Source organism: Etheostoma spectabile, chromosome 5 (assembly GCF_008692095.1).
Source record: "Etheostoma spectabile isolate EspeVRDwgs_2016 chromosome 5, UIUC_Espe_1.0, whole genome shotgun sequence".
Classification (NCBI taxonomy): Eukaryota; Metazoa; Chordata; class Actinopteri; order Perciformes; family Percidae; genus Etheostoma; species Etheostoma spectabile.
In genome coordinates, this window is record NC_045737.1 from 5,763,171 (window position 1) to 5,791,056 (window position 27,886).

The 27,886-nt window shown below is 38.7% G+C and overlaps 3 protein-coding genes across 4 annotated transcripts in view; 1 reads left to right on the top strand and 2 right to left on the bottom strand.

Annotated features, from left to right (window-relative positions):
* The window catches only part of naa35 (N-alpha-acetyltransferase 35, NatC auxiliary subunit), a 20,409-nt gene extending 17,400 nt beyond the window's left edge, over positions 1–3,009 (top strand). Inside the window, 6 exon segments of the mRNA XM_032515078.1 lie at positions 750–886; positions 1,358–1,425; positions 1,536–1,676; positions 1,939–2,061; positions 2,280–2,360; positions 2,453–3,009. Of these exon segments, the coding sequence (XP_032370969.1) occupies positions 750–886; positions 1,358–1,425; positions 1,536–1,676; positions 1,939–2,061; positions 2,280–2,360; positions 2,453–2,512 (610 nt within the window). The 3' untranslated portion in view covers positions 2,513–3,009.
* Positions 3,010–9,077: 6,068 nt separating this feature from the next.
* On the bottom strand, positions 9,078–16,616 carry golm1 (golgi membrane protein 1). 2 transcript variants are annotated; one of them, XM_032515099.1, is made up of 11 exons: positions 16,360–16,616; positions 14,533–14,674; positions 13,715–13,894; positions 13,454–13,508; positions 13,261–13,363; positions 12,900–13,023; positions 12,147–12,306; positions 10,427–10,654; positions 10,154–10,312; positions 9,871–9,969; positions 9,078–9,489 (listed from the first exon to the last, which is right to left on the bottom strand). In XM_032515099.1, the coding sequence occupies exons 2-10, from the start codon at positions 14,659–14,661 to the stop codon at positions 9,872–9,874; spliced, it is 1,236 nt and encodes a 411-aa protein (XP_032370990.1). In that variant the 5' UTR covers positions 14,662–14,674; positions 16,360–16,616; the 3' UTR covers positions 9,078–9,489; position 9,871. The 2 variants fall into 2 exon arrangements, with proteins under 2 accessions (XP_032370990.1, XP_032370989.1); XM_032515098.1 differs by having other exon boundaries at positions 12,147–12,309; positions 16,360–16,615.
* A 576-nt stretch (positions 16,617–17,192) lies between these two features.
* Positions 17,193–26,089, bottom strand: lmbrd2a (LMBR1 domain containing 2a). The gene is made up of 18 exons (XM_032515086.1): positions 25,949–26,089; positions 24,506–24,723; positions 24,117–24,226; positions 23,098–23,196; positions 22,771–22,938; positions 22,437–22,647; positions 22,205–22,279; positions 21,955–22,059; positions 21,666–21,849; positions 20,805–20,986; positions 20,458–20,591; positions 20,103–20,208; positions 19,830–19,927; positions 18,827–18,930; positions 18,573–18,619; positions 18,330–18,438; positions 18,025–18,115; positions 17,193–17,905 (listed from the first exon to the last, which is right to left on the bottom strand). Exons 2-18 carry the CDS (start codon positions 24,677–24,679, stop codon positions 17,842–17,844), a joined length of 2,061 nt encoding a protein of 686 aa, XP_032370977.1. The 5' UTR covers positions 24,680–24,723; positions 25,949–26,089; the 3' UTR covers positions 17,193–17,841.
* Positions 26,090–27,886: the final 1,797 nt, after the last annotated feature.

Genomic DNA, 27,886 nt, shown 5'->3' on the forward strand with positions numbered 1-27,886 from the left:
CAGAGCTAGGTTAGTAACACGCATTTCTGGGACATGGATGCACATGAATGAAAAGATAGGAAGATAGAGGAGAGAGGAACTCAGTGTCAAAGGAAGTCCCCAGCTGTCTAAAACTATTACAGCAAAACCAAAAGGACAGGGTAAAGAAGGAGCCTGGTCGGCTAGAACTCTCCCCAACCGGATCGGGCTGTATGCCAAGTCTCCCTTTAGTTTTATTATATGCTGATTGATAGATAATCGGACAACTATGACGAGAAGCAGTGGGCCGGGTTAGGCGAACGCTGCGACTCCTCACTCCCTAACAATATTCAATTTGATGCCCTAACAATAAGCTTTATCAAAGAGGAAAGTCTTAAGCCTACTCTTAAATATGGAGACGGTGTCTGCCTCCAGAACCCCAACTGGAACCTGGTTCCACAGGAGAGGAGCCTGATAACTGAACGCTCTGGCTCCCGTTCTACTTTTAGAGACTCGAGGAACCACAAGTAACCCTGCATTCTGGGAGCGTAGTGCTCTTGTAGGGTTGTAAGGTACTATGAGCTCTTTAAGATAAGATGGTGCCTGACCATGAAGAGCTTTGTAGGTGAGAAGAAGGATTTTAAATTCTATTCTAGATTTTAAAGGAAGCCAATGCAGAGAAGCTAAAACAGGAGAGAACAGGACACAAGTGTTGTTTGTCTCTCTAGAACATGCACAGGTACACTTTTAACTATCTTTGAATGAATATGTGTGTGTTTTTTTAACCGTAGGTACCTGTCTGAGTTCCTTTACGCATGGCTGATGTCCACTCTGAGCAGAGCCGACTCCTCTCAGATGGCAGAGGAGCGGATCATGGAGGAGCAGGTGAAGGGACGCAGCAGCAAAAAGACCAAGAAGAAGAAAAAAGGTACGCTCTATTAGGGCTGGGCAATAAGGAGAAAATCAAATACCACAATATTCTTGACCAAATACCTCAATGTCAGTATTGCGACGATATTGTATGGGTGACTATTGGTGCTTTCACCAAATGTTATTTACACAATGAGATTTTTGATAAATATTCTCCAGAAATGATTTGATGACTTAGTGGGTAAAGGTAAATAATAGAACAGCTATAACATTCTGGTAAGTTCAGAAAGTGACATCACTTTATTGGAATGCAGCTTTTAAAAACAAGTAAAGACAACACTTACCACATTACAAAATCTAAGACGATATCTAGTTTCATATCGCGATATTGATATAATATCGATATATTGCCCAGCCCTACGCTCTATTGTAGCTTCTGTAGCTCGAGTGGATTCTCAGAGTAGGACCACACCATACTTTTGTGATCTTCCTGTCGGGACTTGTCCTAATAATGACGTATGTTTGGCAGTTCGCCCTCTCACCAAGGAGATCACCATGAGCCAAGCATACCAGAACATGTGTGCTGGCATGTACAAGGTAGGACACCAGTACCAGTACCAGTACCAGTACCAGTCACACTTCTGACCCCTCTTCTCTCCTGTTTGACACACATTGCAGTAACACCCATTCCCTGTCTCTGTCCTCAGACTATGGTAGCTTTGGATATGGACGGGAAGGTGCGTAAGCCTCTGTTTGAGTTGGACAGCGAGCAGGTTCGCTACGAGCATCGCTTTGCCCCCTTCAACAGCGTGGTCACCCCCCCGCCTGTGCACTATATCCAGTTCAAGGTACTGTTGGTGTGGATGTAATTCATCCTGCAGGGTGTCCACATTTTCTGTCCCGCCCGTTTTCTGTCCTCTTAATCTAAGATTTGAATTATCTATCTATCTATCGATCTATTGATCTATCTATTCTTTTTAATCCACCCCCCTTTCTACATCATCATCTCATTAGCTTTATTTTTTGAATGGTTTCCCTTTTTTGCCTTTTGTCAATTATGCACTCCAACTTTCCTGCTCTCTGTGACGTTGTCCTTCTTGCCCTCTCCAGGAGATGTCTGATCTGAAGAAGTACAATCCTCCGCCAGGCTCCGCCGACCTCTACATGGCTGCCAGCAAACACTTCCAGCAGGCCAAGCTCATCCTAGAAAATGTGCCCAGCCCAGACCCAGAGGTGAGGAAATGCAACAAGCACAAACTGAATTATCGAAATCAATTCCTGAAAATGTATAACAGCATTAAAACCATGTAATCATTCGAAAGCATAGCAGCCTCAGCTTTATGCGTTGACAGTATTTTTTTGCTGTTTTTTGCTCTAAACTAAATTAAATGGTTAGTTTGTACTAAATTTCACCTTTTCTCAACTATCAATAACCCGTTAATGATTGACAGGTGAATCGTATACTAAAGGTGGCCAAGCCCAACATTGTAGTTATGAAGCTGCTGGCTGGAGGGCACAAGAAGGAGACCAAGGTAACACAACATGCATCGTGTTTATATTGATGTTGGTTAATGTGCTATATTGTGAAAACTTTAGTAAGTAAAATGTCTTTTTGCAACCCTAGGCGCTCCCAGAATTTGACTTCTCAGCTCACAAGTACTTCCCTGTGGTCAAGATTATCTGAGTCTGCTCCGATTATGAGTGTCATCATGAAGACCATCAGCTGCAAAGACCGGACCCTCACCTGAACAAGTGTGCAATGGCCCTGATCCAGTCCATGTCTGAACAATGTGTGTGTGTGTGATACACCTAACTGTAAAGGAGTGTTTGATAGAGACATTTTTTTTCTTCACCTGAATGAGAGGAAACCAGCACAGAGAACTCACAACTGGACCTAAATAACCGACAATATCCACATCTTAAAGCCTGTTTTTGTGTGTGTGTGTGTGTGTGTGTGGTGTGTGTGTGTGTGTGTGTGTGTGTGTGTGTGTGTAGGAGTCAGACACAAGTCGAGGGGCTTTTGCGCAAGAAACTGGCCAATGGAAATTTTCTAAGCTGCCTCCAGAATGGTTTTGTGAAAGCTTTAAAAGAAGAGTTGTCACGATAATGCATATCATTCAATCATATTAAACCTTTCTATGTATTTATGTCCTTATTTGAATGAAAATTTTGAGTCTAAAAGGACTACATTATCTTTTTTTTACCTCCTACAGCACCAGTATAGTTGAGTAAATTTGCAACACGTATAAGAGATCCAAAATTCCCAGCTAACAGCAGTGGTACAGACTGGATCAGGCCAGGGAACCATCTTCACTGCTTCCTCTAACTAATACCAGCTACTTTCAAAAACATAATACATGTTTTTACTTATTCTGTGGTTTAATTACATGGTGGAACAGAATGTCACATTTTCAGTGTTTTGACAATAAAATCCAAAGTACAAAACATACACAAAGGTAGATTTTCCACAGAAATTGGGAAAAAAATAAAGTATATGAGTTACCAATTGTAATATATGGGTTATTATGTTTACAAAAATGTCTAATAAAGTGTGTTCATATGTGGCATGCTGAAAAATGGTGATCATATTTTTGTAAATAAAATATGTACAAATATACATGAATATAAATCCATCATATTTAAAGATAAATTAGGTCAATTAGGCCTTTTAGTGAAAAAACTAGAAAGGACGGATAAGTTTACTATAGGTAAGGTAGTCACTATGGTAGCCATTGAGTTAAGTTTAAGGATTAACTGTGCGTGTAATGTATTCCATTACATGTCATTTAGCGGACGCTTTCATCCAAAGCCACTTCCATTTAGTGCATTCAACCATGAAGCTACATGTATGGTGGGTTTATTGTTAAATCATGATGGATTAATAATAATAATAATTTATTTTCATCTATTCGGCCCAGTTTAATATGGAACTCAATTGTATACAATATAGGAATGCAGTAGGGGGTCCCTGGCCTAAACAACATTGAAGACCCCTGGTCTATGTTATTATATACGTCTATATAAAAAAACTTATCAATTTCCCAAATTAGCTACCTAAAAAAACAGGCTGTATAAAGTTCTCGTTATGCATTATACGTGTGATTCACACAGACGATGAGCTTTGATTGTGTACGCTACCACGTAATTTATTCCATCAAGAATGTTGTAGTTTCTTTAGGATATGGGGGTACTATAACTAAATAACGAGTACCCTGAAGTAGTAAATTGCAGTGGAATAGTCAAACTCTTATTTGACAATCTGTAAATATACTGTACATATACTTTAAAGAGATACCAGATAACACATGAAACCTGCAGTTACACAGTGGCACATGGAGGCACTTTTATTTATTTTTATATATATATATATATATATATATATATATATATATATATATATATATATATTTTGTTGTCCCAGTAAAGATACATTTCTTCTATCTACTCAATGTAAACTAAAATACCATCATGACAATACTTTGTTCATTTTAGTTTAATTCCAAGTAAACAACTTTAACACGAATATAAGTCAGAGTAGGTGAAAATTCATACTGATGAAAATATAGGATATTTAAAGTACATGGACCATGGATGGTTCATCATGGTTTCATCAATCCACTCCCTAAAGTGACAGATATCCAGCATTAGGTTTGCACACTTATCAGCAGAGTTGCTGATAATATTGGCATGTAAGAGATTGTTATACCATATCACAGCTGAACCTGCATCACAATGGCTAGTCCGGTTCAGTGTGTGTTGTGGTGCTGGTCGTCTTGGCTCCCCAGCCACCAACCCCAACCTGCCGACTTCCCTCTGGTTTGTTACACCCACCTGAGGATGCTTGATGGTGGGAAGTTCAACTGACAATGTTCAGTTTTACGCGCATTATGTCCTCATCTTGAAAACATATACTGTTGGTCAATTTAATGTCTTAAACGTTATTGTCAAATATTGACACAAAATCATGAAAAAAGTCCAGTCAGTCAATCTGTTCCATTTTCCCATCATTATTTTAATACTTACTGCAATGGTACATTGCCGCTATGGGCGGTTGTCATTTCACTTTTACTTGTAAAACACTGTGTAAAACTAACTACAACTATAAAACTACAAAATATTTTGATACAATTCATTAACTTTAATGCTCACAAATGCTTAAAAACCAAAAAAACATGTTTTTATTTGCCTCGGTTTAAATTGATCTTCTGGGTAATGAAGATTACAAGGTAAACCATGTTCTCTTAATGGCTGGACAACACTTGTGGATAGTCGTTTTATTGTACCATTACTCTGTATACACACAGTCATCGTATTCAGTGTGTGTTGGGTAGGGTTATACCATTGGTCACTCTAAATAATAAATGCCACATGAAACCATGTCTTGATTGTGGTAATAAAAACAATTTTATTCTCTATCATAAATAAAGCCTATAATCATTTAAGCCTTTCACGATTCACATTCCAACATGAAATCAACAACAAAAAGGTGAATCCAACTTATAACAATTCTAAACCATTTTCTCTCAAGATACACAGATTTTTTTATTTTTTTACACAATTTACAGAAATGAGCAGACAAAGCTTTCTGACAAAATAAAGCAGTAGTTGTCCCAAGTCTTTGCAGTGTCAGACAACAAAATCAACAACCAATAACAGCAACATTGAAAATAAAATGACATCACAATCCGGAGCCCCATTTCCCCTACGAGATTGACCAGAGGGGAGACAAAAGACATTTCATGTCTCTTCATTTGTTTAAACAGGACGGTGTGCGACGGGTGTCAAAGGCTACCCATTAATCTATTTTAGTTATATTCATCTGTCTCCAGCACTGTGAAACATGAGCCATCATGGCCCAGTTTTAATGAAATTATAATATAAATAAAAAATAAAGTTGACACTACTTAATGTGAAATTTGAGACAATAATATGACCTCACTGGAAAAAGCTTGTATCATAAAACACTAGTTTTTAAATCAGTGTTCCTAAAAAAGGAAAAGTTACCTGATTACGTGACTTTGCACTGAAATGTTGTTCCCAGTATTTTAGTCTTTACCGTGTCCAATATAACAAACACGTGTTTTAAATCACAGTCAAGTTCTTAAAGTTTCCAAGACATCAAATAAAACACTTATTTTACAAGGAAACACAAATAAAAGACTGTACTATACCATCTTTCTTACTTTTTGGTGGGATGCTAATGTTAAAAATGTAACAATAGTAACAGTCTACTACAAATAAGCATGATGAAGTTTTGATAAGAGTTTTTGTTCATAGGGTTCCAGCAGTCAAATTTTCACATATAAAAACATGGTTATGGCTGCTGCTTTACATAAAAAGGTAAACTATAAGCCTTGTGCATTTTATCATTGTAGAGACATTTTGCTCAAATTCAGCATGTTGGTCAGAACCTGGACTTGGGGTTGACGAATTGAAAATGCATGATTCAGCAATGGACTGTTGATAAGTCAAAGCATTATGGAAATTATGGCAATAAAACTGCAACATAACATACAGTAACTGTAGATATTTAACCAAAATTATCACTTATAAATAAAAGTAAATTCGACAAAAGATCCCGCCACAAAACGTTTTGTTATTTTTGTATCTAATAGTAGTTTGTGTTTGCAATTTCCAGTCTAGTACAGCTTTATGTTGAATACATTTTAGCACAACTACTGAGTAGTTCCCATCTGCTAGAATGCGAGAGCTCGGCACAATACAGGGTTCCTGTTTCAAGTTAATGTCCTCCCCACAAATTATACAATCCATCAATTCAGCAGACCAGAGGCAGCATCCACAAAGTAAAGGTCCAGAATCAGTACACATGCTACATCCAACCTGAGCATAGGGAAAACTGGTGTGCACAGAATCGATAAGGCAAATAAAATGGGATTGTTGATCTACTAATACCACTTCTAATGTTCCTGGTGTTTTAAAATGTTTTCTGTCTGACAGATCCTCAAAGTTGAGCACAGTACAGATTCAACCTTGTGACACTTTCTGGTCTGAAATATAGATAGATAATGAAAGCCCTGGTGTCACTAAAATGGAAAGGCAATTCAACAAAGTGACGCAGGAATGCTCATTGATGAAAAATATTGAGTTACAGCAAATATAATGTACGTTTAATACCTGACAAAGTTACATCAGTATATAATTAAGAAGGTGAATTTGCCTGTTTGTTTTGTGGCATGTCATTAAGTCAACCTTACTTTTTACAGCATTTTTGGCTACATGGGAATCAAAAGAAGCGGTTTGCGATGTTTTCATGTTCCTGTTTGACTGGGTACAGCATCAAAATGACAAACGGATTTAGCAGTCTAACAAGAATCACATTTATTTAATTTGCTCCAATCATGAAAAGCTTTTTGCATTCACTGGCAGACATTAGAGAAAATGTAAAAGTGAAATTTCCTGACCACTGGCTCTGCGTACGGGAGGAGCTTAAGGCATTGTTGAAGATCCTGTTGAACCTGTGCTGCAGAGTTCTGTCATCGGGATCACTTATATCATTTACACTTATTACAGCATTTCACACCTCATAACCCTATAAGGGTCTACACATTATCATCACTTTTGTTTAATCATTTAAGTTACAGACATTATGTAGTAAACATAAACAACAATAATCTAATCTTGTCATCAAAATCCACTGATTTCCAGGGCTGTAGACATGTTCAATTTTTCAAGCTGGTGGCAAGTCTTGAGACTAAATATACATAAATGAATGTAAGCACAGTCACCACAATAAAAGCTTCTTCTTCTTGGGTGTTACAGACCCCTGACACACCAACCAGGTGGCCGACCCTCAGCAGAAAAGGCAGTTGGACTGATCAGTCTCCCCGAGTTGGTCAAAAACAGTGCCTCGGAACACACCAAACTGATGAAACGTAATACGTCTCCATAACAGCAGGCGGTGCTAATCTGTATTGTTGCCCAAAAATGAAAACCAGCAGCTGATTGGACGAACGCGTCACGTGGGTCTGGCTTCTCCAGAAATTCAACGCCAGACTGTCCTGGTGGCTTGTTCATAATGCAATCTCATATTTTACTGAAATGGTTTCTGAAAGCATTTTAAGCAAGAAATAGGCCATGTAGTTGCTGAATCTGTCTTCATTTCAGATAGACAAAAGTCAGTTTAAAAGATTTTCGTCAGATTTTGAGAGACTCTAGTCTCATCCGGCTCCTCGTTTCCGGGCTAGCACTCTACCCATCAGATTGTTCATTTGAGTTTGACTGCCGGCAGTGCCCGCCTTGCGACTGAGCATGTCAGGTCGGCCAAAATAAAGGCCGACGGCCCCACCGATGGATGACAGCATGGAACACACCAAACATACTCAAGTCACTGACCTTGCCAGTCTGTCCGACGGCCAATTATCACTTTAGTGTGTCACGGCCTTCATGTGTACAGTTAACTGCATGTGATCAGAAACCATGTTGGGCCGACTTTTGCACATTTCAGTTTTTTTTTTTCTATGGCTCTTTCAGAATATTATAAGTTGAACATGAAGTCTTAATATTTTTTTTCTAATACAGAACACGTAACAAGTCTTTCTAAAGGTGCGGACACACCAAGCAGATGGGAAAGAACTAGTTGTGACGAAGACCTACTCTGGCGTTGTGTCTTGGCCAAAAAGTTACACTTGAACACACCGCAAAGGCTACAGTAGAAGGCCAACAAGCAGATATGTTCTTCACCTGCGTGAGAGGAGAGAACTCTCCAGCAGCGCCATCGTGGTGATCTATTCATCACTCATCTGGCGATAGCAATGTGCTTTTCTACGCAGTGACAAGAGTGTGTGAATGAAACATTAAAGGCATACTATGCAGTTTCCGTTTTTTACCAAACAGCAACCCCTAGAGTCGCTGTGGAGTACTTGTATTTATGTTGTTATGCAGAGCCGTCTCCCCCCCTCGTAAGATGTGGCGGGCGCCACCTACCAAATTTGCATTCTTGGATTTGCCAGTGGCGTTTCCTATCAGGATGCCCTAGTACGAGTTTGTTTACCACCAAAATGACTTTGAAGCCGTTATATTAAGGTACAAATCTTGCATAGTGTGCTTTTAAGATGTTCAATTTTACAAACTTTGTGTTCAGCTGGGTGGTTAGCTAGCTTGCTAGGGAACTCAGTGCTCAGTCTAGCACTACGGCACAGAGGGAGAGAGAAGTCTACAGCTTATGTTTTACGGTATAGGACATTATTATTATTATGGACAATGTGCAAAAATAGATATTACAATAGTTCAAGGAACATTTGAACATAATTTTTGGCCAGTTTTGAAAGCCCCATCATGTGTTGGATTGCTCAGATGAGATAAAGACCTTCTGTGCGTGCCCTCTCGACAGTCATTTGCTTGCTTTCCTCACTACCGTTTTCCTTCTTGTGCAATAATTTGCTTAAGATGAATAGCCAATCAGAGATTCCAACTCTTGTCTGAAAAAAAGCAGACAAGTGTCGCAGAGTAACGGAGCAACGGTGTGTGGCATACCACTAAAACTAGGGTGACAGACAATGTCCGTGGTTTGTTAGCACCTTTAGAGAGATTTCCACTTGGGTTAGGTGGGCTGCATTAACCTGTATAGCGCTGTTGTGCAGAGGTGTTTGAGGGGTGCTGCTTCCTTACGTCGCGTGCAGGCGTTCTTCTCCGACTCCAGCCCTGCAAGAAAAATGTAAAATAATAATAAATTAAATATTATTAATAAAACAAGCAAACCCAGGTTTATATTTTCTATTAATATTAATATAAGGCACAGGGCCTATAGCAGGATCTAAAAAGCTGCAAAACCTTTCATGAAGAAAATATAAATGAAACTAAAACAATGTGTCCCAAGTAAAAAGGTGTTGTCAATCTGCTGCCAATAAATCTCGGAGATCGGCTTGATACTTGACTGAACAAATGTCTGAGCTAAAACCTTGAAGTGATTTTTAGTAATAACAATGTGCAACATGTTGAGTTGGTGTTATTATTCTATGAAATTAAGAACAAGAAAGTGAGGCTGTCAGTAATGAAAACAGTGGTGTGTGTTTCAGGGTATACCTCAGATTTGAGCAAGCTCAGCTTGTTTGTCTGCTTCAAACTCGCCTTCGTTCTCATCGTCTCCATTATAGTCAGCCAGCTCCTCCTCCATGTCCTTGTCTATCAGAAGATACAATGGGGTTTTTACCACAAAGCACACACAAATCCCTTTTAAGCACAGTGCATTTATTTCTTAATCTGTATCAGTAAATAACTATCCCTAACTCAAACCTAAGCTCTGGCCACCCACACCCACACACACACACACACACCCCTTTTCAGTTTTATTGTCTAAGACACACACCTATATTTTCAGCCAGTTTACTCTGTTGCGGTTTCTCCAAATCGAATCCACCCACGACTTGCTCGTCATATTCTTCCGGCTCCTCGGGTTTCTGACCATTAGGAGTCTCATCTGCAGTCTCTCGGCCAATCAGCATGCCTTCCATCCCTGGGTCAGCCCCTGGAGACATGACCAAATTGTTGTTCCTTTTATTAAAATGTCACCTCTTCACTGAGAATGCCTGGATAAGAATAACAAACTAGTTCACTGCTTTCAGTGAACCATGCCTTCTACCTTCTGTCTGAGTGACTTCTTCATTAGCATCCATCACCTCCACATCTTTATCCTCAGTCAGGTTATTCTTCAAGGGTTCAGTGGTCTCTGCCTCACCCTCCTGTGTTTTGACAGCTCCTTCTGGTGGTTGCAAAATGTCCTGCTTAACTGCAGCAGCTGAGGGAACAGACTGGGACTCTACTTTGGAGAGATCCTTCTCTAGAGACAGGTCGACTGGGGCATCAAGACCTGTTAAACAACAAGGCAGGAAGCAAGTACAATGTGAGGGTGTACATTTATTATTAGGGCCCGAGCACTGAAGTGCAAGGGCGCCAACGGTGTCCTATCAGAAAGTGCAAGGAACCTATTGTGTGATTACATAGTGCCCCCTAACGTGCGCCCTGAATTCAACAAAAGTAATAATTTGTCACACTAACTTTTGAGGGAACATGCATATCATCTGGAACTCTATCAAGCTATTTTTATTTTAAAAAATTACAGAATTTTAAAATTTACAATATGGTGATTTTCGTGCAAAATTTCTCATTTTACAAAGACTTGTTGGAGGACTTTAGGATCCAGGAAAACTCTCTAAATCTTGCGGCCATGTGCAGAATATTAAACTCTTTCATCTGAATTCATATTTAGGCTTGGGAGTGGTATGGTTGCTCTATAGCACCCCCTAATTGGTTTTAGCACTTGGGCACAATTTTGACGTGCTCAATATATACGAGAAACTCACAAAAATTGGTGCCCACATAAACACCTGGGAGTTCTGAAAGACTGTTCAGAGATTTGGCCCATACCTGTAATGTAATGTAATGTGCTCAATAGCGCCCCCTAAGGCGTGTAAGTCCTTCACTTGTACATAGTTACTCCAATCTTCACCAGATTTTATATGCATATTGCTCTAATCATTGCGAACATATTTCCCATTTACCTTCATTAGCTCCACCCAAGCGGAAGGCGGCCATTTTGACTTTATGAATTTTCATGTGTTTTACATTCTTTCAAACTCCTCCTAGGCCGTGATTGCAATCTTCTTGAATCTTTTCCGGTGGTATGTACTGACACTCATGACAAAAAGTTATCCAAAGAATTTTGATTCTTTACAAAAAATTGTGCAAGTTACAGAGGACCAATTTCCTGTCTGTAGCTGTTGAAAGACCAACAACTTGTAGCTGGGTGCCGCAACAGGAAAGGCTGTATCTTGGCAACGGCTATTGCGATAGACAAAACTTAACACAGTACTTCCTCGTGGGCCGACACACAAGCTGTGTTTCACATTTGCTGTTCATCAGCCTTCAGATGGCAATTTTTTGGTTTTCTTAATTAGTAAGTTCCCTATATGCCAAACGTACTTTTTTTTTAAAACTCCACCCAAAGCGTGACTGCCATTTGCACACAAATTTTCAATTAGACTCGGTGCCATGCCAAATCTTGAGTAAATCAGCCATTACATGGCGCTGTTAGAATTTTTTTTTTAAATAATTAGCCACATTGCAATATCTAGTACCCCCCAACCAGCAAGGAGGCGAGTACCCGTCCATCGCTGCTTGCAGCTTTAATTACACTTGTTACTGCAAATCTACATAAGTCTACATAAAGACATTCAGAAATAAACAAAATGCATCTGATGTACAGTATGACCATACATACAGTACAGTACATATACATACATATTATTGTCAGTGCATGCTTTTCAGTTAATTAGATTGAGCCACTAGGACATCTATGTTACCTTTGTCCATGAGGATCTCCTTGGTCAGTAGTTCAGGTGGATCATTTCCTTTGGGCTGAGAGATGCTTGGTGTGTTGCTTACAACAGTTGCTGTTTTAACTGCATCAACCCCGGTCATGACTGGTCTGTCCTCTTTAACTGCTCCATCCACTGCATTTTCCTGTTGACGAGTAAACATCATCATATACTGCATTTCTTTACGTCACCAATGGGAGGACACTGATGGCAAATCTGAACGACAAAGTCACTAAATAGGCAACACTGTTTTCATGGAGACAGACGCTGTGTGCACAGAGCGGAGGGGCTGTGTGTGTACATGTGTGTGTAGAGTGACAGAGGAGACGGAAGAGAGCAGGGAAAGGAAATGCAGTTGAAAGAATGCATGCTTTAAATAGCGTAAAAAAAATAAAAAAAAATAATAGTAAACGCAATGTATGGCGGCCGGTGTTGATCATTTGGCGCACTGCCAGAAATTAGTCTATGTATGGGAAATACCGGTTTGAGTTATAATTATAGAAATAAAATCTTACTTCTATGGCTTTAACAGGGCACAATGAAGCGTTTATGACCACTGCAGAAGTGGATCCGGGTTCATGTGTCCAATGCTTATCAATTTACAAAATGGCTTAATTGGCCCTGACCTTCTGCCCTTATCCAGATCCTGGATCTGTGGATAGACTCTAAACGCCACCAGATTAAAAATGGTTTACACCCTTTCATATGGTTCATTGTTAAATAGAAAAGCCGACTTACCTGTGAGTAGACACCTGAAGGAGAGATGAGCTTCTCCATTTTCTTCTGAACTTCCAGTTTAGCAGCAGCCACTCTCTCATCACACAACTCCTTCTGGGACAGGACCTGGGAGTGACAATGGGTCCTACAAATGTACACACATGCATACATGCATACATGCATGCATACATACATACATACATACATACATACATACATACGGAATTAATTACAGAAACATTAATACAGCTGATGAGTTGTGGTTATTGTCATTTATTCACATTAAGAGGGCTACAATTAACATAAATGAAGATGCATCTTGATCTACTTTTAAACAAACCTGTATAAACATAATTAGTTAAAAAATAAATCTTTGTCTTACATGTCATAAGTGAGTTTGTTGTTAAGGGTTTTGATGTTGCCTTGGCAACTCTGCAGCTCCTTCTGAAGCTTCCCGAGGTCATCATTTAGCTGATTTAAATGACCTAGAGTACAGACACACACATTAAGAGCCACATAAAAACTACAGTGCTCTGTTAGCTTCTGACGCAATGCAAATAGAGGTCAACAGTTACCTTTGAGTTCCTGTATGGTTTTGGTTCTGGAGGAAATGTTTTGCTGCAGTGTCCCCTAGAAGCAAAAAAAACTGAAAGTATTAATATTTACAGTAGCTTTACAGTTTGTATTTTTCCTTTGATTCTGTGTGTTTAGTGTGAACCACAACAGTGAGTGAATCAAGGCCCCCAAATTCCTTTGTGGCAATAGTTTTATAAACTAATGTTGATTTGTCCATTTCATTCTGACATCATTAGCTCCTACAGGGAGTATGTACGCACCTTCTCTTGGCTGCAGGTGTTCAGTGATCCTTCGAGCTGCCTCTTGTAGAGGCTTTCTATGTGGCTTATCTGCTCCTTCTGTCTTAGGATCTCCTCCTGGAACTCATCCTTCTTCAGCTCCACTACTCCTCGCTCTGCTGCTCCACGTCGCACCTGGCCCTCCAACTCATACATCTTAGTCTGTATCCCACACACATAAATACAAAGGATAATGACACAGGTAATGATAGCAACAACCTGACAAAAAACACTGGGTAGTTACAGAAAATATAAAGCACACTGGCTGTGTTTTGGGAGTTTCTACTTCATGCCACTACGCCCCCCCCCCCAGCTCTAAAAAAAAAAAAAAAGCAACAATGGTGCAAAACCTTCTACAAAAACAGCAGAAATGTTTGGGCCGTTAAGTACATAACTGTTTCACAATACAAATAAGCAAGGACATGGGTTAAAATAGTTCCTCATAGTGACTTGCATTTAAGGATGTGTTTTGAAAGTTGTAAAAGGAAATAACATAACCTACAAAAAGAACTGGCCATATCCCAAACTCTGAAACCCCAGAATAAAAAAAGGAACTGATGAGGCCAATCTAACTTCTGCAGAAGGAAATGCATGGTTATTGCTTATCTGCACCGAAAACTCAGTTAACAATAACTTGTATCATTAGACAGCATTAAAATGTGTGTGTGTGTGTGTGTGTGTGTGTGTGTGTGTGTGTGTGTGTGTGTGTGTGTGTGTGTGTGTTTGTGTGTGTGTGTTTATATATATATACATATATATATGTGTGTGTGTGTGTGTACAGTCTACTTAGATCAACCTACCTGTAGCTCCAGGTTGCGGGAGCTTGACACCCAGTAATTGAAGCCCAGAACCAAGATACAGGCAATTAGAGCACCAATCATTAGAGGAGGAGATCTTCCTCCACGCCGCCCATTTCCCAGCCCACCCATAGCTGTCTACAAACTAGACACACACAAACAAACCACAGCCAGGGTCAGACTCAGGGCACTCTTTTCTGTCTTGGAGCCCTGAATTACATCTACTATTTGAAATTTGTCAGTTGACACAAGGTTAGTTGTTGCTGATAAATAAGGACATTTAAGGAGTCTACACAGGTGTATGTTTTGCAGGTTGCTTCTAGACATGTAAAAAGCTTGTTGTCAGGCCTGCAAGTAGCAGGGAGCTACTTCTGCTTCAGCTAATGTCACACCAAAGTCATGTCCATAGCGTGAGCAACTCTGTTGTTATTTACACACATATCAAGACAACGCTTTAAAAGACATTCATGACAGACGTGTACACTGCATTGTTTACGCAACACTTTGGAGCAGCAAGAAGACCTCAGTTTGTTTCTAACAATGCTGACTCAGTTAAAATGTCTGCAAGATCCTGAGGACAATCCCAAGACCACATACGTTTTTTTGCCTTATGTGCTGAAACAACAGGTATTCATCCGTACCAAGGTCCAAAGATTGATACACTTCCATTTCACTGGTACAGTTTCATATTGCTGGGTGGGTGGCAGTGCAAAATGCAAACTAATACGCCCAACCCTGATTATCCTTGCTTGGTTCTTCCCTCATGCAAATACAGACAAGAACCAGGTGCAAATAATTACTTAGAATAGTAAAATGTAATATACTTCTTAATTTACCTCATGCAAATTTGACTTGCATACAAAAATACGCCAAAGTAAAATCATATAACAATGGGTTTGAATCAAACACCACACATACCGTCAATAAAGATAGGGAAATACTTCGAATTTTGATTTCATAGAGGACAAAACGATGCCACGTATTAACCTTACCAAGCAAACTAGTTAGCTAGTAATGTTAATATTAATGTCGACGCATGACTCCTTGTGTTGCCATAGCAGCAACGTCAGGAAATGGTGGCACAAGGGAGTCAACCTTAACGGAAGATGACAAACAACCACTGGGAGAAAAAAAAAAATCATAGCTAGATACAATGAGAAACTCTGGCGTTAGCTAACGCTGGCTACAAAATCACATCCAGGCCTGTAAACAGTTTACCTTACACGTGTTTAGTAGTGACGTTACGTGTACAGAGCTTCTTATTTTTCTTAACGTAGCTCTGCTAACATGAAACAGCTAGCTAACTGTTAGACAAAAAGGCCATTCGTATAATCGATCTGATTAATTCAGGTCCGGAATGAAATTAACCTAGGTGATGTTAACAGTCATCACACAAACGTGTTTAGCTAGTTTACGTTGCAGTATGTAAACTATGCAAGTATCTATTCATATTATTATTAATTATTTTATTTTTTTGTAATTTTAACAGCCAACCTCAGAAATAAGGTTAATGGACTAGCTAGCCAGCTAGCTAAGCGTAATGTGACAAGTCTTACCATTACCGTTACCATTTGAGTAGCTAAATGCGGAAAACAATTAACGTTAGCGTTGCCACTATAGCTACGTTGCAGGATAACGCTTGCGTAGTTAGCTTATCCCTTAGCTTTAGGTTACTCTTGCATTGTCAGACCCATAGATATAAAACAAACACACACAGTTAACTAGCTAGCGTTATAGCTTTAGGTCCCAGTTAACGTCAGCAGTTAGCTAGCTAGCTAACGTTAACGCTAGCAGCACGTCTTTCAGGTAACGTCTGGCCAGTAAACTTACCCGCTAGAGATGCAAAACGGGAATAAACGTTGAGCCCAGTATATGATGTTTTGGATTGATATTATATTTGTCAATCTGGCCGCGTATACTCTTAGCGAATGACCGCTAGGCAGTTAACTCGTTATTGCCATACAAACAGCAGAGTATTGTCTGTTCGTGCCTGGCTAGGTCTGGGACAACAAGCGGTGCTGAAAATGAAGCCAATGCTAAAACTGCAGTTCATCGAGTGGCCACTTGATGCTGGCTCTGAAAGGGAGTCACCCCCCATGTTAAAATGTACAACTTGACAGCAGAAATAAACATTCAGCCTGCCGCCTCTGCCTGCTGTAGGAAAAAGTTTTGGAGTTTTGGGTAGACCATCATTTTACTAAAATAACTCAAAAATACATTTCATTCCATGCAATAAAGTTGAATCTAATCAAATCTAATTTCCTTTACAAAGTGCTTCTGCAAGAGTGGTTTCTACAGCAAAAGTATTGAATTAATGCTGCAGCAGAAATTTTGATTGTTCGACTTGTCAACTCATTACGGAATATAATTATTAACGGAATCAAACCAGATATTAACACAACTATGAAACAAATAATGTTAAGTAATGTAAAATAACTGTCAAAAAAAGATGGATTTCCATTAAAAAAAAAACATCAAAACAGTGTTTTACTTTACTTTTAGTCTTACCTGAAGGTGAAGGCTATTTGTCATTTATACTATAGCTTTTGAGACATTTGTCCCAAAAAGATTTTATGATATCAGAAAACAAATATTAATGCAAAAACTGAAGGTGCTGGTGGCATCACATTTAAGTAAGTCAGGATCTAATGAAGATTGCATGCATGGGTTAACTTATATTTAATTGCATTATCATGGTAGACACATTATATAAAACATAAAGACAAAATATACATACAGAAAATAAATATTAGGTATTTGTAGACTACATTACATACAAACAAGTCATTTCTTTCAGAGAATATCCAACAAGAAATATGTTACGCTGTTGATATCTTCTCTTAGTGACATGATTCAGTTTTCAACTTGTTTTTGTTTCAGTGTTTTCACAGATATTTAATTTAAAAATAAAATATATCAACTCTTATGGTGAAATATTCAGACAACAATCTATTTCCTTGTGTATCATGTGTGATTATTATAAATGACTGCAGGTGCATAACTGTGCCGTTCATGTCCTTCATCCATCAATCTACACTTGGAAAACAATATTGTTTGAAAGGCAATATCAAAAATACTTCAAAAAGGGTTTGGCTGTGCACAAACAGGTTAATCACAGTATTCTCTTTCAGTTAATAATGATTTTTAGTGATTGTATGCCCATGTCTCAGATACATTATCTTTCTCTTTAATTCCTGAGATACTATATTTATTCTTTGCATTAAGACTTCACTCAAGAAATCTGTAGTCATTTTTTCCCCGATTCCAGCATGTACTAGCTTTTTTTTGTTCTCCCTCCATGTCTTTTGTCTATCAAACATCGTCAAAGATGCCTGTCCGAGAAGGTGACAGAGACAGGTACCGTCCTCCTGTGGATCTACAGTGTCAGACAAAGAGAGACAGTATATATTATATTTATAGAATAATGAAGCCTGTTTCATTCTTATTCAGCCTATTAAACAAGCATGTTCAATTCATTTAGCAAAAAAAGCATACCTTCTGTTTGGTGAACCTTCATCACTGGAATTATCTCGCAGTAAGCATCTTTGCTCCTCCTTCTCCCCATCTCTCCTGGTGAATGGCATAACTGAGAATAACAGAGAGCTCGGTTTTTACTGTGTACTCTCAGCAGGCAGACCTCTTGATGGATATAGGTCAGAGTCTAATGGTAATGAGTGGGTATGAAATAAAGCTGTCTACTGAGACCCTGTTGTAAACGTCTGATATTAATTTTCATAGCTGAGAGCAACTCAAAAACATATTTTTTTTCCATGGTTGTACTAGTCTTCTTGGATCCCTACCACTATTGTTGACCTCTGTGACAGGACTGTTCTGGTTATCCTTCAGCTGAGTGTAACCTGCTCTGGTCCGCCCAGTAGCCCCCTGGATTCCATACCGCTCCCTCCAGGCCTGAAACAGAAAACAAACAGAGGTACATAAATACCTAGACACACTTAACACGAACCAGTGAGCCAACAAAGTGGGTTTCTTGGCTTTTTAGAAAATTGTAGGATAAATGATTTGATAGAATAAACATTTCTAACCCATCTTCGATTTTCTCCATCCTCAGCTTTCTGTTTTATTCTTCTTTCTACAAAAGAACAAATTGTAGACAATATTGTGTGAAAGCATGTGCAATTTGCTTAACTAAAAGTACAGTGAGTAAACAAACAAGGATGACTTTTAGATACAAATGCAACAACTTAATTAAAACTTAAAAAATAAAATAAATAAATAAAAAGCACCTTTGAGCAGATACATCGGAAATTGGGAGGGATTGAATTTGTAATGAAACTACCTCTTCTGATGAGTTCCCTGCCTTCATCCACCAGGTCAGAGGTCAAGTGATCGTCAGTGATGTACTGATGGAAGCCGAGGAGGTTCAAACAGCGAGAGCCCAGGCTACAAACACAGACACACAATTACAGTGTACTGCATTAAAAAAAAAAAGATGTGTTTCTCCGAGCAGATTCATTCCCCACAGACTTCCTGTTCAGTATTGATCTGTTATGCAACGAGCTTCATCATATCATATCAGTTGATCACATTGATCACATCAGATGGGGATTACATGGACAGTATAGGCAAACTTATACATGAGTGGAATCCCACTTCTACCAAAGAGGTGTAGTGTGTATATATCCAAACCCAGGTAATTACAGATGCAGGAAAAAAAACACTATAGAAAGGGGAAAGGAGAGGTAGTCCATACACTCACTTTCAGTGTCCTTTCCCTTTATAATCCTAAGTGATGCACATAATGACAAAATAGACTCGTACATTTGTATAATTATTAACTCAACATAGGCATGAGAATGCATTAGGAACACAGCTAAATGAGGTTATTTCCCCATTTATATTATTATTATTTATTACATGGCTTGTTAATCATGTACAATGCTCCATACAATTGTATTAAGAGCAATAAACTCCTTTTTTTTTACATAAGCATTGAAGCCAGACTGATACTGTACTGTATATTTAAAAGTTTGAAAAAAAAAAAAAATATTGGCCGATAGTACATTTTAAAAACATAAACAAACAATCTTAATTAGGGTCCCTTTAGATTTCTTTATTTAAAGAATTGTGACCAAGATGCATAATAAGTGGGATATTTTACAATTAAAAAGCCTGTCAGAAGCTGTCAGTGCTCTCTAATGGACAAACGGTATGTATGGAATGTTACTTCTACACATATACACATATATATACAATTACACTGATACCGATACAGTGTAGCTGTAATAAGCTAATATATGTAAACAAAACTAGTGTTTAGTTGTTAGTGGTTATTGGCTTACCTGTAAAACGTGGCAAAGCAGAGTAGCAATACCAGCATGGGATAGTAGATGTAGAACCCATCAGATATGAAATATAGCACACGCATAGAGCCCATGACCTGACGGAGGGAGAGAAAGAGGGACATCACATCTATCCATTTGGTTTGAATGCAAAGACAATTTGACATTTTGGCATATATTTTATGTAAACAGGCACTTGAATGAGGGTGCATTATAAGTTTTTGTTTGTAAGACTATATGTATATGTGTTGTGCATGTTTATGTGGGACCCACAGAGGTGTAGGATGTCTGTATTCTGTCCTGGTGTGAGATGGCGGAGTCCATGTGAATCAGACCCAGAAAGTTGAGGCATAAAGGAGGGGTCAGACGACAAAACAACCTAAGAGGCCAAAAAGGCAAAGAGAAGCAACCCAATATCATAATACAGGAGTATTAGTACACCAAATGTGAGAAGAGCAGACTGTGATCCTCTATTGAAATAGTGCCCTATAAGTTTGTTGACCGTAAAATGTCCTAGAGTTTCAGCTGATGTTTTGACCAAACTAACAACTAACTATGTTCCAAAATGCCTCTTACACCTACTATGTGAAATACATCTCTTGTATTATGACTTTCATGAGTAACATACATGCCGCTGAACTGCAAGCTGTAAGCATCAGTCTGGTGATGTGGCACCAGGTAATAGTAGTTGAAAACTCGTATCCTGAACACTGTGGAGTAGACACAGACACACAGGAAGAGGATACTGACAAAGCACGCCATCTGGTGGAGAGAAACAAAACAAGTGCAGAGAGAGGGCAGATTAGCTAGTTCAATATAGTATTGGATGGATTATATATTGTTACGAATATACTTCTGTCAAAATTTGGATGGCTTTTTCTGCAGGCTGTGGGCGCTTTGTGTTTTTGTTGAGTGTGTTACTGCCAAATGACGCTCATGTTTGTTGTGTGTGTGCATCACTCAATATGTGCCCACCTCGATACAAATGTAGTTGTGTTGTTTTTCCGCCATCTGAACAAACACAGCGAAGAGGGAGAGGACAGGGTGTGTGCTGAAGAAGGTGCACTCGGACCAAACAACTGTTGCTGAGAGTAGACACAGGAGAACTGCCAGCAGCCTGTAGAAACCCTGCCTGAACACACACTCCCAGTACCACTCTGACACACACATACACACACACACACACACACACACACACACACACACACGCACGCACGCACACAGTGAAATTCTGGGATACAGTAGGTCATTAAAAAGCCATTACTTATTTACTGAATAGAATAAAATATGCAAATCAAATCACCAAAGGTCTTACAGTGTAAGGGTCATACAACGTAAGAAAAAGCTTTTCTTAAAAAAAATACTTTTGTATTTGTAGGAGTAGCTTGGGCATTGGAATTGGCTGCTTGAAGATGAAATATGTTAGTTGAAAAAGACATTGACTGATTGATTGATTTTAACCTTTGGTCATCAGAGAGTAGTGTATACCAATCTATTTAAGCAGATAATTAAGGGCATTATCTATTCATACTTAATAGAAGACCAGAATGACTGGAATACAAAAATAGCAACATTCAGATTAAAAATGTACCACTGTCGCAACTGAGAAGTCTTAACAGCTGTAGAAATATATTTCAAAAGGGGTTAAGTAACCAACAGGCTATTAAAAGTCCATGTAAGAACAAAGTGCATTTCTGAAATGTAGTAAGTAAATTACGACTCACAAAATGGAAATACTATCAGAAGTACCTTCATTTTGTACCTAAATGAAGTAGTTGAGTAACTGTACTTATTCTCCATCTGTATATGGGAGATGTTGATACTGACTGAACTCACCCACAGTGGGAGTGTAGACGAAGCGATGGATCCAGCTGTGCTGGCGTACTGAAGGGAAGCTGTGGTTGAAGTGTCGGACCGGGCTGCTCTGGCTTTCAGCGACGTCTTCCAGATGAAAGGCCTGGTCCAACAAGATGGACCACTGTACCCGAGTCTGACCGTGTCTCTGCACTGCAGAGATTACCTGAAACACACACATACACAAAAACATTATTCACACAATACACTGTCATATTTTTTGCATTTTATCCTTTAAAAACCACAGTAGAATGTTAAAAATAAGAATTACTTTTTTATGAAGTGTAATCAGGCCTCTTTTGGTGGGAAGGGCATTCTGTTCACCACAAGAGCTTTCCACATTTCTTCCCATCTCCTCTTGGTACTCAGTGGGACACTGAAATGAGATGACACTCAGGTGAAGACTATCCCATAGAGCCTGGCTGTAAAAACTCTAAGGCAGCATTAAAATTTGGACTTACTCGTGAAAAAAACTTTACTGAATTTAATCTAATGAACAAATATCCTTGCGTGTCTCTTACCTTTGTAATAATAGTGTCCACACACTTCCTGAGACAGTGGTTGTACCTAACAGATCCATGAACGCTTGCCACCTCCTGATTATAAGAGATGTGTTTTTGGTTAAAATAAGGAAAGAAGTTTGGATTTTATTTTTATATGCAGTCTGTTGAAACAGTCCCTAAACACTTTCAGATTTAGCACCTGCTGAATTCTATTTTCGTAATATTATTACAGCACAGAATTGTATGTCACCTCCATAACATCTGCTAGGTTCTCCTCAGCCGTTGCCTTCTCAGTAGCCATTTTTGCTGCCTTGAAGTAGGTCTTGGCCAGCAGGTAATCGTTGGAAGATGAGAGCCAATAAGAACGCGGGATCTCCACCAGGCCATAGCCTAGCAACAGCACCAGAAGGAAGAGGCCCCAAGTGTTGGCGGCTGTAATGCCGATGGTCTGGAGCTCTCTCCTGCACAGGTTTTACAGATAAATCTGCTAAGATAATACCAGCTTCGAAAACATAACCAAAAATAACTTTACTCCACCAGTCATCTAATGCTTCCTGAATTGAGGTACGGTACATTTGACTTACCATGTGAGTTGCCACTGTGGGTGAGCAGCCACGTACACGAGCAGAGAGATGAAGATAAGGAGGTAGGTGCCATAATAGATAGCATTTTCAATGAGAGCTGTCTTAATCTTTCCAACTCTGGAGAAAGTTCCCGATCGTGCGTAAGACTGCATGAAGGGCAACAGCAGCCTGTTTATCCACACCACAAACACACGCACACACACACACACACACACACACAAAAGAGAGTAAATATACCAAAACACAATTATGTTCTTAAAAAGAAGTGGAACACACAGCCGTTATAGTCTCAGTTGGAGAAAGGGACAGTGTGTGTGAGTATCTTACCAGGTAAGAAACTGGGATGTCCAGTATACAACTCTCCACAACACTGGTAGGATGCCATCTGGGATATAACTCCATGGTTCCTCACAAACCTTTGGTAAACTGTAACACACATACAGTGGCACAGTTACAAGAACACACGTTGAACTGTAGCGATGTGCATAGCTGTCTACCACAGTGTCTTTTTTGAATACTCAAGTGTCACCAAAGTCAGGCATGTTAAGATCCTACACTGAGTTTTAATGCATTTATCTGAAAAAAAAACAAACAATATAAGTAGTATCACTATAAATTGAGTAGACCCAGATCAAAAGGGGTACCAATTTTGAAAAGACATTTTCATAAATGCAATTTGACAATGCCGTCAGCACAAGTAAATAAATGGGATTTCTTTACATGTTATGATGTTGGGAAGGAAGCAAAACTATCAGACATTTAAGGATATACCATATATATATATATATATACTGTATATATATATATATATATATATATATTATTTTTAGAAGCGGAAACCCTTGAAAATGTTCTCCAACCCAGTTTGAAAGTTCAATATCTAAATATATGGTCTAAAGAAACATCTTCATGACAATACCACCACTACTACTACTACTGCAAAGAACATGGACACAACTGGACTTTTATCGGTTATTCTTTCTATGGCTTTTGATGTGATGCCATTAATTATTCAATCTACACGGGTTGACAACATTAAACTTACAAAGCAGTACAAAGAGGAGTGTTTGTCCTATGCTAAATGTAATGCTATGAAAGAAAGATTAGTTTCTGTGATTTCAAGCAATGGAAAATCAACTCAACTTTAGGTTAAAACGGTCCAAACTCATGCAGCTTGGACGTTGATAACTTCTGAATCAACATGCAGTGACTAAATAATACACTGAATGTTTTCATACTTTTACTTAGCCAAAAGAATATACATTTTGCATCATGTCTGTTGGCCTTGCAACACAATCTGAAGGATTACATTATTTGCCAAAAAAATCAAATGTTATCTTATTTACCTGACAGTTGGATACACAGAGGATCTGCCGTCTGTCTGATTAGTGTGCCTTGCTTGAGTTACAGGAGCAACGTGGTTTGCATTGTCGAGAATACACTGCTTGTAGATGGTCTAAAAGAGGAGCAGAGTTTACACAGTGAGGCAAACACACTCAACGAAGAAGCCTATTTCTATTCATCACATCACAAAAGGTACAGGTAACACGCAGAGGACGGATAAATAAAACACACAGAGCTCAATCTCACTGACACACAGAATATTCTCAGAAACAAAAACACACTCTCATCCCGTTGATCCTACTGTTATCTGAGAAAATCCAAACAACTATGGTTACCAAGGCAAAAGACCTCATGTTGACACGCACGTTAAACAGCTGCAATGGTTTCATACCGTGCTGACGTCGAGTGGCAGGATGAAGACGATGAGGAAGCAGAGGTACCAGGACAGCAGCGTTCCCAACAGGACCATCCGCTGCTGCCTCCGCAAGTCTCCATAGCGCTGGAGGAGGTAGAGGGCCAAGAGGAAAACCACTACAACCACAACAGCCAGCGCAGCGCCACTCATAGTGATGAGTCAACAGGCAGACAACAGGAACTCATTATGATAAGCTGGAGGGGGAAAGAAATAAGAGACAAACTGGTGGATACAAGCTCTTATCTGTTGGACAAAAGGGAGAAACGGTATGACCTGAACACAACACAGCGCAAAACACATACATGATACCGTAATAAGGTGAGGAGGGAGAGAGCCAAGGGAAATGGAAAACAACTGAGGGAAATATAAGAAGAAAAACTTAAAGGACAATACGAGTGGTTTTGCATGTTTTAGCCCATTTACTACAAATGTCATTTACTTTGCATTACTGTTAGTCTGGCTCAACCAACGGATGTACATTACTGGGATAAAGCCTGATATCCAGCGCGTCCCTCCCTTCTCCGCTATTGGGGCTTAGCACTACCCAGGACGGTTGTGATTGGACAAACAAGCCTAAGAGTTTGTTTTATTCCCTATTCCAGAATAGATAGCCGGTGTAGCCAGAAATGGGGGACCACATTTCAGTTACAGCTAATCATTCTGCAGATAATGCTCTTATGTTTTAGAAACTTGAATATATGTATTTTTACGGACTTTTTATTAAAATCTGTCAAATGTGAAAATCTGTTAGCAGACTCTTTAGTCTAATGTAGTGCAAGATTTTTAAATTTGCCTTCAAAGTGCAGTGCCAAACAACAATAATGTCACTACGAGGACAACTGATGCAGACTTGATGTTCACTTCGATGATTTACAGAGCATAAGAATGACACGGATTTCCACTGATGTCAAAGTAATGACAGAAATGTATATCCACAAGCCAGAAACTCATTAAGATGCGTTTGAAAATGTTACATACAAAAACATGTTATAAAAAATGTCTTGTAATAAGTAAAAAAGAGGTAAACTTTGCTCACACACAGGAGTGTCCCTTTAAAACCTTGTACTTTGACGTTCGAACAATTAAAACATAAAGCAGGGGTATGGTCAAACAGTGTTTATAGACAATGCCACTTAATCAGTAACGTTAAGTTAGCCTAATAAAAAACAGGGTGGTTCAAAATGTTCCTACAAAAATCTGTTCTTCAGGCGTTTAGCCATAATCTAAAATGTGGCCTAATGTAGTCATATATATATATATATATATATATATATATATATATTGCAGTTTAATTGACCTGTCACCCATGCACCGTGGTCACCTAACAACAAAGCACTCGTATTGTTGATCTACATCGTGTCCAGTTAACATTAGGATTATCTCGGAGGAAAACACTCTGTTATAATAAGTGCTTCTTACCTTTTCAGCTTCTTCTCTCAGGCTGAAGCTTGCAAAGCGGTTAACTGTCTGAATATACTGTCACATTATGTTCCTCGGACGTGTAGTCCGACAAACGTACACAACCTTTGAAACTACATTACGTAACATCCACACGGCGCAGCAAGGGGTTGTGGGTGATGTAGGCGAGTAATGACGTCTCAAACAGGAGACCGGGCACTGGGACTTTTGACTGGGACCATCCTTTAAAATGCTCCACAGATTCTACCCAACTAACCATTATCTGCAGAAAATGAAAAAAATACATTAATATTAGCTGTACTTTTTGTGGAGAGCTAAACGAAACACTGGTTCATTTATATTGGTCTTGCCAATATACCAAGAAACTATGGAGCAGATTATCACATTTTATTGCTGTTCATATTTACCCCTAATTTTACATTACATAGGGAAAAGTTATTGTTTGGATTCACTCAACATAATAGAAAGCTTTATTCCGAGTATTACACGATAAATCTAATTATTGTTTTAACCAAATTTTATTTACATAAATCAAAGTTTTTGAAAAAGAAGCCAAGCTTTTTTGAGCTGGCTGCTAACAATAAACATTACATTGCTTCTATTTCTACCTGTACAAACAAAAACTCTGTTAGATCATATGACCTCTGTAAGCTTTACAAAATATTTGTATGAAGTGTTTTGCTTATTTTGTTTTTTCTTTTTCTTTAGTAACCCCCTGGCTCTTTTAGATCATAGACTTTTAAGATGTACAGAACATGTTCTTTTCTGATGTACGTCCACATTCTTCAATAAAATTTGAATTAAAAAAAAAAAAAAAGACTTATGACTGGGTTCCACATATGGGACCTTTATTGCCATATCGTGCCACTAAAATGCATTGCCTTTACGTATGCTGCTAAATATTGCGTAACCTACATGTGAACTGTGGTGGAAAATAACTTAGTAGCCAACATTAACTCAGGTTTTTAGGTCCTTGTAGGCTACTTTACTCGAATACTCCATTTTCTGCTACTTTATAATTCCACCGCACTACAATTCAGAGGCTTTTTATTTCCCTACATTATTTGATAACCTATAATTTACTTTCCAAATTCAGATTAATACTACAAAGGTTATTCAACATATAAATGATGATGCAACATCAGACTTTATTGTGAAATTCCCAAGCTACAAAGCAGTGATACAGGCTATGTAAAAATATATATTAAATAGCCACACATTTGAAGAAACTCCTCATGCAGCAATATACTGTGGAGATACTTGGTATAACCTGGGATATAAAGATGTTCCTTATACTATTTATTGCAATGTAAACATTAAGCTGACAGTAATTTCAAGAGTTGTACATTTTATGCAACTAAGGCCCTCCAAGATAAATTTGGGGCTAAGTGAATAGGCCTGTATTTGATTCAAATTAACTGTACATTTCTTCAAATAATAAAAATGAATCTCTCTTTCAGCAGGACTGTGTTTGCAGAAATGAATATTGTGTAAATGCAGAAAAAAGTGTCACTCTCCATTTATTGTAAAATTGGTAACATCTAATGATAAGTAGAAGAGGTAGCTTTTTTGGCAGATATTATCACATTACAATGTTTTATTGCAACGGTACAAACTGTTGTTTTAGTTTCTCATCTCCTTGCAGATTCACACACAAATTGAATCATGGGATCACACAGCTAATCATAGGCCTACTATACATTACACCCTGTGATGCTCTACAAACTGGCTTTTAGTTCAGTTGAATTGATTTGTTTCCAGTTGTCACAGCCGCCAGAAAATGCATAATTCTTGACAGATGATTTTTTACACTCTTGATCAATGCCTGCGTCGGCCATGTTGATGCACATTCACGTAAAACAAAATTAAAGCATGTTCCCACACACTTTTAATCCAATGAGAATTACTGATCTTGCACACAGTAAGCTCAGCAACTCT